The following is a 16,182-nucleotide window of genomic DNA, read 5'->3' as shown; positions in this document are numbered from 1 at the left end:
TTACTGTCGAAAAAGCCTTCATAGAAGTAATAAAAGAGATTTTGGATACCCCATAATGACTTTCCTTTCGCAAAAGCCTTCATAGAAGTAATATAAGAGATTTTGGATACCCCATTATGACTTTCCTTTCGCAAAAGCCTTCATAGAAGTAATATAAGAGATTTTGGATACCCCATTATGAATTTCCTTTCGCAAAAGCCTTCATAGAAGTAATATAAGAGATTTTGGATACCCCATTATGAATTTCCTTTCGCAAAAGCCTTCATAGAAGTAATATAAGAGATTTTGGATACCCCATAATGACTTTCCTTTCGCAAAAGCCTTCATAGAAGTAATAAAAGAGATTTTGGATACCCCATAATGACTTTCCTTTCGCAAAAGCCTTCATAGAAGTAATAAAAGAGATTTTGGATACCCCATTATGACTTTACTTTCGCAAAAGCCTTCATAGAAGTAATAAAAGAGATTTTGGATACCCCATTATGAATTTCCTTTCGCAAAAGCCTTCATAGAAGTATTATAAGAGAATTTGGATACCCCATAATGACTTGACTTTCGCAAAAGCCTTCATAGAAGTAATATAAGAGATTTTGGATACCCCATTATGAATTTCCTTTCGCAAAAGCCTTCATAGAAGTAATATAAGAGATTTTGGATACCCCATTATGAATTTCCTTTCGCAAAAGCCTTCATAGAAGTAATATAAGAGATTTTGGATACCCCATAATGACTTTCCTTTCGCAAAAGCCTTCATAGAAGTAATAAAAGAGATTTTGGATACCCCATAATGACTTTCCTTTCGCAAAAGCCTTCATAGAAGTAATAAAAGAGATTTTGGATACCCCATTATGACTTTACTTTCGCAAAAGCCTTCATAGAAGTAATAAAAGAGATTTTGGATACCCCATTATGAATTTCCTTTCGCAAAAGCCTTCATAGAAGTATTATAAGAGAATTTGGATACCCCATAATGACTTGACTTTCGCAAAAGCCTTCATAGAAGTAATATAAGAGATTTTGGATACCCCATTATGAATTTCCTTTCGCAAAAGCCTTCATAGAAGTAATATAAGAGATTTTGGATACCCCATTATGAATTTCCTTTCGCAAAAGCCTTCATAGAAGTAATATAAGAGATTTTGGATACCCCATTATGAATTTCCTTTCGCAAAAGCCTTCATAGAAGTAATATAAGAGATTTTGGATACCCCATAATGACTTTCCTTTCGCAAAAGCCTTCATAGAAGTAATAAAAGAGATTTTGGATACCCCATAATGACTTTCCTTTCGCAAAAGCCTTCATAGAAGTAATAAAAGAGATTTTGGATACCCCATTATGACTTTACTTTCGCAAAAGCCTTCATAGAAGTAATAAAAGAGATTTTGGATACCCCATTATGAATTTCCTTTCGCAAAAGCCTTCATAGAAGTATTATAAGAGAATTTGGATACCCCATAATGACTTGACTTTCGCAAAAGCCTTCATAGATGTAATATAAGAGATTTTGGATAACCCATAATGACTTTTTTGTGACAAAAACCTTTATAAAAACAGATTAAAAGAAATGAAATGCCCCATAATGACTTTCCAAACGAAATACCGGATCTAGATAACCGATAATGACTTTTTTAATGGCAAGAGCCTTTAAAAAAGTGGGAAGACAACATCCAGATACCCCATAATGACTTTTCTTTGACAAGAGCCTTTACAAAAGAGGAAAAACATAACCCAGATACCTCATAATGACTTTTCTTCGACAAGAGCCTTTGTAGAGGTAAAATAACGGTTCTGGTTAACCCATAATGACTTTTCTTTGACAAGAGCCTTTACAAAAGTGAAAAAACAAAATCCAGATGCCCCATAATGACTTTTCTTTGACAAGAGCCTTTACAAAAGTGAAAAAACCAAAATCCAGATGCCCCATAATGACTTTTCTTTGACAAGAGCCTTTACAAAAGTGAAAAAACAAAATCCAGATGCCCCATATTGACTTTTCTTTGACAAGAGCCTTTACAAAAGTGAAAAAACCAAAATCTAGATGCCCCATATTGACTTTTCTTTGACAAGAGCCTTTACAAAAGTGAAAAAACCAAAATCTAGATGCCCCATAATGACTTTTCTTTGTCAAGAGCCTTTGTAGAGGTAAAATAACGGTTCTGGTTAACCCATAATGACTTTTCTTTGGCGAGAGCCTTTGTAGAGGTAAAATAACGGTTCTGGTTAACCCATAATGACTTTTCTTTGACAAGAGCCTTTACAAAAGTGAAAAAACAAAATCCAGATGCCCCATAATGACTTTTCTTTGACAAGAGCCTTTACAAAAGTGAAAAAACCAAAATCCAGATGCCCCATAATGACTTTTCTTTGACAAGAGCCTTTACAAAAGTGAAAAAACAAAATCCAGATGCCCCATATTGACTTTTCTTTGACAAGAGCCTTTACAAAAGTGAAAAAACCAAAATCTAGATGCCCCATATTGACTTTTCTTTGACAAGAGCCTTTACAAAAGTGAAAAAACCAAAATCTAGATGCCCCATAATGACTTTTCTTTGTCAAGAGCCTTTGTAGAGGTAAAATAACGGTTCTGGTTAACCCATAATGACTTTTTTGTTACAAGTGCCTTTACAGAAGTGGAAAAACAATATCTAGATACCCCATAATGAGTTTGTTTAGATAAAAAAACTTATCTGGTTAACCCATAATGACTTTATAATTGAATGAATTGAACTTTATGGATGGGGCGTCTTGTGTAACCATTATCGTCGTTGGTATAACACTATTTGAACCGTTTAAGATATTTAAGTGATATTTGGTTAGAATTCAAAATGGACGACGAAAGAATGGTTGTATAATAATTATACTATTACAAAATTAACCGTTCGCGTCTTTTTTTTAATAATTAAATATATATTAGTCGCATATAAATATCTCGAAACACTCAGGAAGCTCTTTCGAACTTTATTGTTTCAAATATTAAAAATCTCAATACAATAACAAGAAGAATCCGCCCGAGGGCGTTATACGTTTTATATATTATAATGAAGACGCGAACCTAATTGAATATAGCGACCAAATAGATATTATCAGCGACGCTACATTAATATTAGAATGGTATATAAATCTTTGGATTTTTTTTTTATTTTGATCGTTTTCTCTTATTATCACAAGATTTATCGGTACTTGGAAACTTTTAACTACTCCCGTATATATTATGTTGTATGTAGAAAAAGTTAAACAAAAGCAGAATACACAGTTTCCTTAAAATAAACTACGAAACGAGGTCAAATTTTATCAACAACATTCGAAGATACTATTTTTTCTTTTCACATGTTGGATATATACGTAAAACATTTATAATATGATAATTTGATGACCTTAGGAACTTCAATTGATCTTGAAATAGTAAAACAATATTTTTTATTTTAGAATTTCAACTATTTTAGTTGCAAATAAATAGATAACCCCCTTTTTTTTATCTAAATAGACTGCATTTTATTGATCCGTACGAAAATTTCAATAAAAAAACGAATTTTTGAAGCAAAGAAACGCATAAAAACCTTTGAGGTTATGGGGAATTGATAGTTCCGGAATTACGTCATTAACTGTTCGGCCATCTTTGTCGTTCGAATACAAGTTGCATTTTTAAATCTTTAATCTCAGGCAAATTCATTTAATAACGGTTAGTTTTTAGTTGTTTTGGGCTACAGAGGTTTTCGGAATAAAAAACTCCTGTTGTAAAAACAAAAGTAACAATTAAAACTTAGTACACCCAGACAAAATGGCCGACTTGTCATATTTACGTGCTTTGAAATGGTTCATTCGAAAACAACCGGAAATACAGACATAAGAATAAACAGTGTGGAATGAAATAAACGAAAATTCATACATTTTGAACTCCTTTTGGTGATTTTAATATTTTTTTATTTCAGACCGAATGTATGTAGATCAAGAACGAGAACTTACTGTTGTCCCGGATGGCAAAAACACAATTTATTAGGTTTATGCATAATTCGTAAGTATTTCGATACTAGTAGTAATTTTACTTAAATATTTACGTGGCGCGTCGGCAACAGAGCCCGTTTTTAAGAATTACCGGTATGTGGCTGAAATTGGGTAAAGATACGACATTTTATTGAAACGTGAAAATGTATCGGTTAATTTGAAAACGTATCTATTCGACGAGCCTCTGTGTATAGGGTGGAATAATTGTATTTTTTATTTTAGCAATTTGTTCGAGAAGTTGTGGGTATGGTCAATGTGTGTCGCCGAACGTGTGTTTGTGCGATGGTGGACAGAAATCTTCCACGTGCGGACCCGGAGCAAAACAAATACAAGGTTTGTACTACTATGAATACCCAATTGATTGATTGATCTATACTATTGTAGATTCGTCTAAAAAGTATAAAAATTGATCTAAGAAGCTTAAAAATGTGCTTAAACGTTGTTTATTCGATTGAAATATACCAGATACTTATAAAAATAATCAAGATTTAGTTTGATACCTTAAAACTCGGTTTAAATGTTTCAAATTAATTGGAAATGGATCTAGACTATTGTAGATTCGTCTAAAAAGTATAAAAATTGATCTAAGAAGCTTAAAAATGTGCTTAAACGTTGTTTATTCGATTGAAATATACCAGATACTTATAAAAATAATCAAGATTTAGTTTGATACCTTAAAACTCGGTTTAAATGTTTCAAATTAATTGGAAATGGATCTAGACTGTTGTAGATTCGTCTAAAAAGTATAAAAATTGATCTAAGAAGCTTCAAAATGTGCTCAAACGTTGTTTATTCGATTGAAATATACCAGATACTTATAAAAATAATCAAGATTTAGTTTGATACCTTAAAACTCGGTTTAAATGTTTCAAATTAATTGGAAATGGATCTAGACTGTTGTAGATTCGTCTAAAAAGTATAAAAATTGATCTAAGAAGCTTAAAAATGTGCTTAAACGTTGTTTATTTGACGAAAATATATCAGATAGTTTTAAAAATAATCAAGATTTAGTTTGATACCTTAAAACTCGGTTTAAATGTTTCAAATTAATTGGAAATGGATCTAGACTGTTGTAGATTCGTCTAAAAAGTATAAAAATTGATCTAAGAAGCTTCAAAATGTGCTCAAACGTTGTTTATTCGATTGAAATATACCAGATACTTATAAAAATAATCAAGATTTAGTTTGATACCTTAAAACTCGGTTTAAATGTTTCAAATTAATTGGAAATGGATCTAGACTATTGTAGATTCGTCTAAAAAGTATAAAAATTGATCTAAGAAGCTTCAAAATGTGCTCAAACGTTGTTTATTCGATTGAAATATACCAGATACTTATAAAAATAATCAAGATTTAGTTTGATACCTTAAAACTCGGTTTAAATGTTTCAATTTAATTGGAAATGGATCTAGACTGTTGTAGATTCGTCTAAAAAGTATAAAAATTGATCTAAGAAGCTTCAAAATGTGCTCAAACGTTGTTTATTCGATTGAAATATACCAGATACTTATAAAAATAATCAAGATTTAGTTTGATACCTTAAAACTCGGTTTAAATGTTTCAAATTAATTGGAAATGGATCTAGACTGTTGTAGATTCGTCTAAAAAGTATAAAAATTGATCTAAGAAGCTTCAAAATGTGCTCAAACGTTGTTTATTCGATTGAAATATACCAGATACTTATAAAAATAATCAAGATTTAGTTTGATACCTTAAAACTCGGTTTAAATGTTTCAAATTAATTGGAAATGGATCTAGACTGTTGTAGATTCGTCTAAAAAGTATAAAAATTGATCTAAGAAGCTTAAAAATGTGCTTAAACGTTGTTTATTTGACGAAAATATATCAGATAGTTTTAAAAATAATCAAGATTTAGTTTGATACCTTAAAACTCGGTTTAAATGTTTCAAATTAATTGGAAATGGATCTAGACTGTTGTAGATTCGTCTAAAAAGTATAAAAATTGATCTAAGAAGCTTCAAAATGTGCTCAAACGTTGTTTATTCGATTGAAATATACCAGATACTTATAAAAATAATCAAGATTTAGTTTGATACCTTAAAACTCGGTTTAAATGTTTCAAATTAATTGGAAATGGATCTAGACTATTGTAGATTCGTCTAAAAAGTATAAAAATTGATCTAAGAAGCTTCAAAATGTGCTCAAACGTTGTTTATTCGATTGAAATATACCAGATACTTATAAAAATAATCAAGATTTAGTTTGATACCTTAAAACTCGGTTTAAATGTTTCAAATTAATTGGAAATGGATCTAGACTATTGTAGATTCGTCTAAAAAGTATAAAAATTGATCTAAGAAGCTTCAAAATGTGCTCAAACGTTGTTTATTCGATTGAAATATACCAGATACTTATAAAAATAATCAAGATTTAGTTTGATACCTTAAAACTCGGTTTAAATGTTTCAATTTAATTGGAAATGGATCTAGACTGTTGTAGATTCGTCTAAAAAGTATAAAAATTGATCTAAGAAGCTTAAAAATGTGCTCAAACGTTGTTTATTTGACGAAAATATATCAGATAGGTCTAGAAATAATCAAGAATTAGTTAGTAAGCTTAAAACTAGACCGTCCTAGATTCTTCTAGAATTTTCATGATTTATAAAGCTTAGATATGGAATTTATTTACAGGCGCCGATGGAAAATCATGTCGAGCTATTTGTATGAATGGCGGATCATGCGTAGATGGGAAATGCGTCTGTCCAATCGGATACAGCGGAGAATTCTGCACGGAACGTTAGTATTCCAAATCGAAGATATATTAAATTTTGAATCTCAACCGTTTTTTCAGCTATTTGTGAAGAAGCTTGTAAAAATGGAGGTAGATGTATAGGTCCGGACAGGTGCGCCTGTTTCTACGGGTTCTCCGGATCTCACTGCGAGATAGGTAACCAAATTTTTATAGCCAATTTTCAAGGAATCGAAATCTCGCGAACTAGGAGACTAATTTTATTTTTTCAGATTATAGAACCGGACCGTGTTATACGGGGTACCGCGGTAATCTATGCGTTAATCAATTAGAAGGGGTAGTGTGTACGAAAACGTTGTGCTGCGCAACCGTAGGAAAAGCCTGGGGTCATCCTTGTCAACATTGTCCTTCCAGATTAGATTGCGAAACGGGATTTTTGAAAAATATAAAAACGGGCGAATGTGTCGGTTAGTATTACACCCCCCCCCCCTCCCCAACCCCCGGTCGTTTCCCATTCCCTCCATTTATTAATCTTTCCGCAGATATCAACGAATGCGAGGCGATACCGCATCTATGTCAAGGTGGTACCTGCGTCAATTCCATAGGATCCTTCACGTGCGAATGTCCGCCAGGTCAAACGAGAAACCCAACCACGAACAGCTGCGAAGATAAAAACGAATGCGAAGAAGATGAAGACGTTTGCCAAGACGGAAGATGTATCAACACCAACGGCGGTTACATATGTCTTTGCAACCCCGGTTTTATACAGAGCCAAGACAAAACCTTTTGTATCGGTAAGTCTTGTTTAAGTTACACCCGATGGTTTAAAAAAAAAAAAAGAAAATTCGTTTTTCCCCCAAGACGGTCGACAAGGATTATGTTATACGCAACGGTCCGAGGAAGGGCGGTGCAGCAAGCAACTGCAGTTTCGTCTATCGAAGAAAGATTGTTGTTGCGGCGTTAATATGGGACAAGGATGGGCCATGTACAGCGGGGAAGAATGCACCCCGTGTCCGGAATACGGTGAAGGTGATGTCATATTCTAATAGCAACTAAATTAGGTCTCAAGCGCCGTTTTTTTTTTTTTTTGATTTAATAGACGAACATCGTCGATTATGCGAGGCGCCTTCGCACCCGATGCACACCCCCGTCGAAGGTAGTTTCGATATCACACCGGGAGTTATACCGGGTGTGAACCAAGTAGGACAAATCACCGTCAACGAATGCATCTTGAGACCGGACATTTGCGGACATGGAAAATGCGTCGATACGATTCGAGGATACGATTGTATATGCGATCTCGGATATAGGTTAAATAGAGATCAAATTTGCGAAGGTACGTCGATTAATTTGAAAAAACTAATCATTATTTATTTATTTATATATATATATAAAATATTGTTAGATATCGATGAATGTAGAGAAGGAAAATGCATCAACGGACGTTGCACGAATCTTCCCGGTAGTTTTTCCTGTTTGTGTCCTCCGGGATTCGACGTTTCCCCCGACGGTACCATGTGCACCGATCACGACGAATGTTCCGAAATCGGAATGTGTTCCAACGGGATATGCATCAATATGGACGGTAGTTTCAAATGTCAATGTAAACCCGGATTCAAATTATCTCCGACCGGATACGCGTGTATAGGTAAATATAATACAAGTTAACCTAAAAGTTGTATACAAGATGGACGTTTGAGATGTAAACGAAGATGGCGGCGGGTATTGTTATTAAATCGCTAAGTTCGAGAGAATTGTTTCAGATATAGACGAATGCTACGAAAATCCGAGGATATGTCTGAACGGTAGATGTCAAAACGCTCCCGGTTCCTACACCTGCGCCTGCCTACCGGGATTCGTCGAATCGAGCGACAACACTTTTTGTAGCGATTTAGACGAATGCGCTTCTACGGGTGAGATACCGGATTGTTTCCTCTCTGATATCTTAATAATCGTTTTTTGTTATGAATACAGGAATGTGCGATCACGGGAAATGTATCAATATGGAGGGTTCCTTTCGATGCGTTTGTAATTCGGGTTATCGGCTCGGACCAGACGGAAGACATTGCGTCGACATCGACGAATGTATCAACAATCCTTGTCAATTTGGCAATTGTTTCAATACGCCCGGTAGTTTTAGATGCGAATGTCATTTAGGATTCAGTTTAGGTCCGGACGGACGATCCTGTTTAGATATACGGAGAGATCTCTGTTATCAAGAATACAGGGACGGACTATGTTTCAATCCGTCGACGACGGCCGTCACAAAATCGAGTTGTTGTTGTTGTACCATTATATCCGGAAAACCGATGGGTTGGGGTACCACTTGTCAACCGTGTCCGATGCCCGGTACGACGGATTTCGACTTGTTATGTCCCCACGGTCCAGGTAGGTCAAATTCGAAAATATTTTATAAGTTATATAATGGAAAAATCACCGGGATCAAATTTTGTTTAAACAAACTTTTATTATAAACTGAACGGACCTGGAAATCCAAAATTACTCAGGACAATGGAAATGTGGATGGATCTGGCTTAATTGGAGCCACTCAGCCTTTGGAAATCCAAAAGGACTGAGGATAATGGTATTACTGATGAATCTGGTCTTGTTGGTACCACTCACCCTTAGAAAATCGAAGAGGATCCAGGAAAATGGAATTACTGATGGATCTAACAAAGCTGGAACCACTCAGCCTCTGGAAATCCAAAAAGAGTAAGGACAATGGTATTACTGATGAATCTGGTCTAGTTAAAGCCACTCAGCCTCTGGAAATCCAAGAGGATCTAGAAAAATGAAATTACTGATGGATCTAACAAAGCTGGAACCACTCAGCCTCTGGAAATCGAAAAAGAGTCAGGACAATGGTATTACTGATGAATCTGGTCTAGTTAAAGCCACTCAGCCTCTGGAAATCCAAGAGGATCTAGAAAAATGAAATTACTGATGGATCTAACAAAGCTGGAACCACTCAGCCTCTGGAAATGTAAAATGACCCTGGAAAATGTAAATATTGATGAATCTGGCTTAGCTGGAGCCAATCAGCCTCTGGAAATCCAAAAAGAGTCAGGACAATGGTATTACTGATGAATCTGGTCTAGTTAAAGCCACTCAGCTTCTGGAAATCCAAAAAGAGTCAGGATAATGGAATTAGTGATAAATTGGACTTTGTTGGTACCGCGCAGCCTTAGAAAATCCAAGAGGATCTAGGAAAATGGAATTAATGACGAATCTGGTCTAGTTGGAGCCACTCAGCCTCTGGAAATCCAAGAGGATCTAGAAAAATGAAATTACTGATGGATCTAACAAAGCTGGAACCACTCAGCCTCTGGAAATCCAAAAAGAGTCAGAACAATGGTATTACTGATGAATCTGGTCTAGTTAAAGCCACTCAGCCTCTGGAAATCCAAGAGGATCTAGAAAAATGAAATTACTGATGGATCTAACAAAGCTGGAACCACTCAGCCTCTGGAAATGTAAAATTACCCTAGAAAATGTAAATATTGATGAATCTAGCTTAGCTGGAGCCAATCAGCCTCTGGAAATCCAAAAAGAGTCAGGACAATGGTATTACTGATGAATCTGGTCTAGTTAAAGCCACTCAGCTTCTGGAAATCCAAAAAGAGTCAGGATAATGGTATTACTGATGAATCTGGTCTAGTTAAAGCCACTCAGCCTCTGGAAATCCAAGAGGATCTAGAAAAATGAAATTACTGATGGATCTAACAAAGCTGGAACCACTCAGCCTCTGGAAATCCAAATAGAATCAGGACAATGGTTTTACTGATGAATCTGATCTAGTTAAAGCCACTCAGCCTCTGGAAATCCAAAAAGAGTCAGGATAATGGAATTAGTGATAAATTGGACTTTGTTGGTACCGCGCAGCCTTAGAAAATCCAAGAGGATCTAGGAAAATGGAATTAATGACGAATCTGGTCTAGTTGGAGCCACTCAGCCTCTGGAAATCCAAGAGGATCTAGAAAAATGAAATTACTGATGGATCTAACAAAGCTGGAACCACTCAGCCTCTGGAAATCCAAAAAGAGTCAGAACAATGGTATTACTGATGAATCTGGTCTAGTTAAAGCCACTCAGCCTCTGGAAATCCAAGAGGATCTAGAAAAATGAAATTACTGATGGATCTAACAAAGCTGGAACCACTCAGCCTCTGGAAATGTAAAATTACCCTAGAAAATGTAAATATTGATGAATCTAGCTTAGCTGGAGCCAATCAGCCTCTGGAAATCCAAAAAGAGTCAGGACAATGGTATTACTGATGAATCTGGTCTAGTTAAAGCCACTCAGCTTCTGGAAATCCAAAAAGAGTCAGGATAATGGTATTACTGATGAATCTGGTCTAGTTAAAGCCACTCAGCCTCTGGAAATCCAAGAGGATCTAGAAAAATGAAATTACTGATGGATCTAACAAAGCTGGAACCACTCAGCCTCTGGAAATCCAAATAGAATCAGGACAATGGTTTTACTGATGAATCTGATCTAGTTAAAGCCACTCAGCCTCTGGAAATCCAAAAAGAGTCAGGATAATGGAATTAGTGATAAATTGGACTTTGTTGGTACCACGCAGCCTTAGAAAATCCAAGAGGATCTAGGAAAATGGAATTAATGACGAATCTGGTCTAGTTGGAGCCACTCAGCCTCTGGAAATCCAAGAGGATCTAGAAAAATGAAATTACTGATGGATCTAACAAAGCTGGAACCACTCAGCCTCTGGAAATCCAAAAAGAGTCAGGACAATGGTATTACTGATGAATCTGGTCTAGTTAAAGCCACTCAGCCTCTGGAAATCCAAGAGGATCTAGAAAAATGAAATTACTGATGGATCTAACAAAGCTGGAACCACTCAGCCTCTGGAAATCCAAATAGAATCAGGACAATGGTTTTACTGATGAATCTGATCTAGTTAAAGCCACTCAGCCTCTGGAAATCCAAAAAGAGTCAGGACAATGGTATTAGTGATGAATATGGTCCAGTTGGAGCCACTCAGCTTCTGGAAATCCAAGAGGATCTAGAAAAATGAAATTACTGATGGATCTAACAAAGCTGGAACCACTCAGCCTCTGGAAATGTAAAATTACCCTAGAAAATGTAAATATTGATGAATCTAGCTTAGCTGGAGCCAATCAGCCTCTGGAAATCCAAAAAGAGTCAGGACAATGGTATTACTGATGAATCTGGTCTAGTTAAAGCCACTCAGCTTCTGGAAATCCAAAAAGAGTCAGGATAATGGAATTAGTGATAAATTGGACTTTGTTGGTACCACGCAGCCTTAGAAAATCCAAGAGGATCTAGGAAAATGGAATTAATGACGAATCTGGTCTAGTTGGAGCCACTCAGCCTCTGGAAATCCAAGAGGATCTAGAAAAATGAAATTACTGATGGATCTAACAAAGCTGGAACCACTCAGCCTCTGGAAATCCAAAAAGAGTCAGGACAATGGTATTACTGATGAATCTGGTCTAGTTAAAGCCACTCAGCCTCTGGAAATCCAAGAGGATCTAGAAAAATGAAATTACTGATGGATCTAACAAAGCTGGAACCACTCAGCCTCTGGAAATCCAAATAGAATCAGGACAATGGTTTTACTGATGAATCTGATCTAGTTAAAGCCACTCAGCCTCTGGAAATCCAAAAAGAGTCAGGACAATGGTATTAGTGATGAATATGGTCCAGTTGGAGCCACTCAGCATCAGGAAATCCAAAACGACTGGGGATAATGGTATTACTGATGAATTTGGTCTTGTCGGTACCGCTCAGCCTCTGGAAATCTAAAAAGGCCCAGGAAAATGGATTTATTGATGAATCTGGTCTAGCTGGAGCCTCTGGAACTCCAAAAGGATCCAGGACAATAGAAGGAGTCACTAAATTTCTTACAGGACGTGAAGAAGCAAAGTGAATCAATTACAGGACTAAAAACAAAGAGGTATGACTCCAACTAAATGGTTGTATCGAGACAAGCGAAACAAACGGACCTTGTTCGAAAATAAGCAACTGGAATTGATTAGCCTACATGAGAGCGTGACTAAGGCCATTATTCCTTTCATAGAAATAGATAGATCGATTTAGAAATGACTAGGATTCGAATCGGGTAAATTCGGTAAACGAAATTGATTAATTTTTTGTTTTATTTTCGGTTGTCGGTGTTTCGAAAATAAATAATATAATTTTTAGGTTCTACTTTCGACGGTAACGATATTAACGAATGCGCTCAAAATCCAAATATTTGTCAGAACGGCGCCTGCGAAAATATGATAGGTAGCTACAGATGCATATGTAATCCCGGTTTTGAAGTGGACGAAAGCGGCAAAATTTGTACGGATATTAACGAATGCGAAGTCGAATCATTGGTAAGTAAAAATTTCGGAGAATGTCCCCATTTAAGACATTTAAGAGTGTCCCGCGATTAGGTATTTATCCCCTATCCCCGCCACGGGGACGTGAATATCCAGCGTCTTCAGTGACAGTTTCTTCAACCCGAGCTCGGCGATTGAGAGCGGCGATCCCACAAACTAACCTCGGACATTATCATTGACCTATCTCTCACAATACAGTGAGTTATATCGCATTTTTTTCACTCGATTTTATCTAACTTACAATCGGTTACTTCGATTTTGTTTTTTCGCGCCAAAATTTGTTCTCAAGGAGGTTGTTTAGGCGTTTTTTCGATTCTGTACTTGAACGTGGGGGGATAGGGGGGTGGAAATCGTATCTCCATTTATGGACGATGGAAAATCGTCGGCAGCAACTTTCCAAATTTTCTCGGCGGTTGTCGTATCGAATATTTCAACGCAAGTTTTTGTTTCGGCTTTTTGGAATCGTGTCCGTCCATTATGAATTATTAGATAAATTTCGAAGGTGTGCAGCGGCGGTCAATGTAGGAATACTCCGGGTAGTTTTCAATGCATCTGCCCCACCGGTACCCAAATGAATCCGAAGAACTACGTTTGCGAAGACATCGACGAATGTCGCGAATTGGGGCCCGAAGCTTGTTTCAACGGCGAATGCGTCAACGCCCGCGGTTCGTATAAATGCGAATGCGATCCCGGATCAATTCTTGATAACACCGGAAGAATATGTATAGGTAATTATCGATTTTTCTATTTATTTATTTATTTTAAACGTGTGTTATTATGAGTTGTCGGATTAATTTTCAGATAACCGTAAAGGTTCCTGTTGGACGACTTTGAATCGAGGTCGTTGCGAAAACGATTTACCCCAATTGAGCAGACGTTCGGAATGTTGTTGTTCGGTGGGGGTGGCTTGGGGCTCGCCTTGCGAAAGGTGCAATAAAAACGAATGCGATTGCGCTAAAGGTTACGCCAAAGCGGACGGTAAAACTTGCGTCGATATCAACGAGTGCGACCTAAATCCGGATATATGCAGAGGTGGAGGTACTTGCGTCAATACCGATGGTAGTTTCACCTGTTCCTGTCCGCCAGGATTAACGTTGGACGAAACTAGTAACTCGATTATAATTTCCAATAATACAATTCGTAATATTAATTAATTATTTTGCAGGAACCAAATGTTTGGATATTCGCGAGGAACAATGTTTTACTAAATACAAACACGGCAAATGTCTCGCCCCCGTGGAGGGTTACTACCGTAAAAGTCTTTGTTGTTGTTCGCAGATAGGTAAGGCTTGGGGCGAGCGTTGCGAGCAATGTCCTCGACAAGGTACGGCCGCTTTTAACGAACTTTGTCCTAAAGGACTGGGATTTTCGGATAAAAAGGATATCAACGAATGTACGGATTTTCCGGGTATATGCCAAAACGGAAGGTGTAAAAATACCATCGGAGGATACAGTTGTCGATGTAATAAAGGATTCGATTATGACGATAACAGGATTAAATGTATAGGTCAGTTTATCGATACGATTTAAATCGGGCGAATATGTTTTGTAATTATGGTTAATTTTCGCAGATATCGACGAATGTAATTTAACAACGGAAAACGTTTGTGGTAACGGGATATGTAAAAACGTCCCCGGCGATTTTATTTGCGAATGTAACGAAGGATACAGGACCATGGCGCCCATGCAAGTTTGTATGGGTAAGTTTGTCACTTTTTACAAAATTTAAACATTATTTTGATAATAATACGCTAATTAAACGAATAAATGCGATTATCCTCGTCAGGTCCATCGGGAGAATAATGTATTATTAAGGTCGTTTTTTTTTTATTTTGAAGATATCGACGAATGCGACGAAAATCCAGGACTATGCAGAGGCGGTAGGTGTATAAACACCGAAGGATCTTATAAATGCGAATGTCCCGCTGGTCATGAATTATCTCAAGACAAACAATCCTGTAAGGACATCGACGAATGTTCCAGATCGAGCGGTATATGTTCCAACGGAGTTTGCGAAAATATGATGGGGACTTATCAGTGCATATGTAACGAGGGATATAGACAAACAGGTCAAAAATCCCATTGCGAAGGTAAAATAATTTTCAAATCGATTCACAAATTTGAGTTTCGTTAAAATTTTTTTGATCCGAATTAGATATTGACGAGTGCGAAGATGAACCTTGCGACGATATATGTGTCAACGTTCCTGGAAGCTTTTCTTGTACTTGTGGGTGAGTAAAAACCATTTTATACATTGAAAATTTAATTTTTCGGACTTTCAGACCTCGAACATCCAAAAAAAAATTAATCTATTTAACACTAAATTATTCGCCAACATTTATTCGATTAATTACTGATAAACAATCGACAATTTATGCATAACGGTTTTCTCGATAATTCGGATTCTAGAATATATACAAACAGGACCGGTTTTACGTTCCATGTCGCGGACGAGTTCGTTTGATAGGCATGTTTGTGGGCAGAAAATAACTATTTTCAACGGGGTGGGACGAATTTAAACGCACGGCGTTTCTTACTTACACTAAACCCTACACTAAACACTAAATTATTTATTAGTAGACGCTTATATAAAACCTTTATTTGAACAGAACATTTATTCGATTAATTACTGATAAACAATCGACAATTTATGCATAACGGTTTTCTCGATAATTCGGATTCTAGAATATGTACAAACAGGACCGGTTTTACCTAACATGTCGCGGACGAGTTCGTTTGACAGGCATGTTTGTGGGCAGAAAATAACTATTTTTAACGGGGTGGGACGAATTTAAACGCACGGCGTTTCTTACTTACACTAAACCCTACACTAAACACTAAATTATTTATTAGTAGACCTTTATATAAAACCTTTATTTGAACAGAACATTTATTCGATTAATTACTGATAAACAATCGACAATTTATACATAACGGTTTTCTCGATAATTCGGATTCTAGAATATGTACAAACAGGACCGGTTTTACCTAACATGTCGCGGACGAGTTCGTTTGACAGGCATGTTTGTGGGCAGAAAATAACTATTTTTAACGGGGTGGGACGAATTTAAACGCACGGCGTTTCTTACTTACACTAAACCC

General features: G+C 36.5%; 1 protein-coding gene across 1 annotated transcript in view; it reads left to right on the top strand.

Moving 5' to 3' along the window:
* Positions 1-16,182, top strand: part of LOC130447671 (fibrillin-2-like) — a 68,357-nt gene that overhangs the window by 18,635 nt on the left and 33,540 nt on the right. The window contains exons 3-20 of the mRNA XM_056784624.1: positions 3,931-4,013; positions 4,226-4,336; positions 6,655-6,759; positions 6,815-6,910; positions 6,985-7,179; positions 7,255-7,506; positions 7,574-7,741; positions 7,812-8,048; positions 8,118-8,360; positions 8,476-8,625; positions 8,687-9,100; positions 12,899-13,074; positions 13,583-13,808; positions 13,882-14,187; positions 14,246-14,587; positions 14,652-14,780; positions 14,919-15,170; positions 15,236-15,311. Coding sequence (XP_056640602.1) covers positions 3,931-4,013; positions 4,226-4,336; positions 6,655-6,759; positions 6,815-6,910; positions 6,985-7,179; positions 7,255-7,506; positions 7,574-7,741; positions 7,812-8,048; positions 8,118-8,360; positions 8,476-8,625; positions 8,687-9,100; positions 12,899-13,074; positions 13,583-13,808; positions 13,882-14,187; positions 14,246-14,587; positions 14,652-14,780; positions 14,919-15,170; positions 15,236-15,311 — 3,561 coding nt within the window. The remainder of the gene's footprint in view (positions 1-3,930; positions 4,014-4,225; positions 4,337-6,654; positions 6,760-6,814; positions 6,911-6,984; positions 7,180-7,254; positions 7,507-7,573; positions 7,742-7,811; positions 8,049-8,117; positions 8,361-8,475; positions 8,626-8,686; positions 9,101-12,898; positions 13,075-13,582; positions 13,809-13,881; positions 14,188-14,245; positions 14,588-14,651; positions 14,781-14,918; positions 15,171-15,235; positions 15,312-16,182) is intronic.

The sequence above is a fragment of the Diorhabda sublineata genome, chromosome 8 (genome assembly GCF_026230105.1).
Source record: "Diorhabda sublineata isolate icDioSubl1.1 chromosome 8, icDioSubl1.1, whole genome shotgun sequence".
In the NCBI taxonomy this organism is placed as follows: domain Eukaryota; kingdom Metazoa; phylum Arthropoda; class Insecta; order Coleoptera; family Chrysomelidae; genus Diorhabda; species Diorhabda sublineata.
Note: the sequence above shows the minus strand (reverse complement) of the source record. Positions and strands in the feature narration are given on the sequence as shown.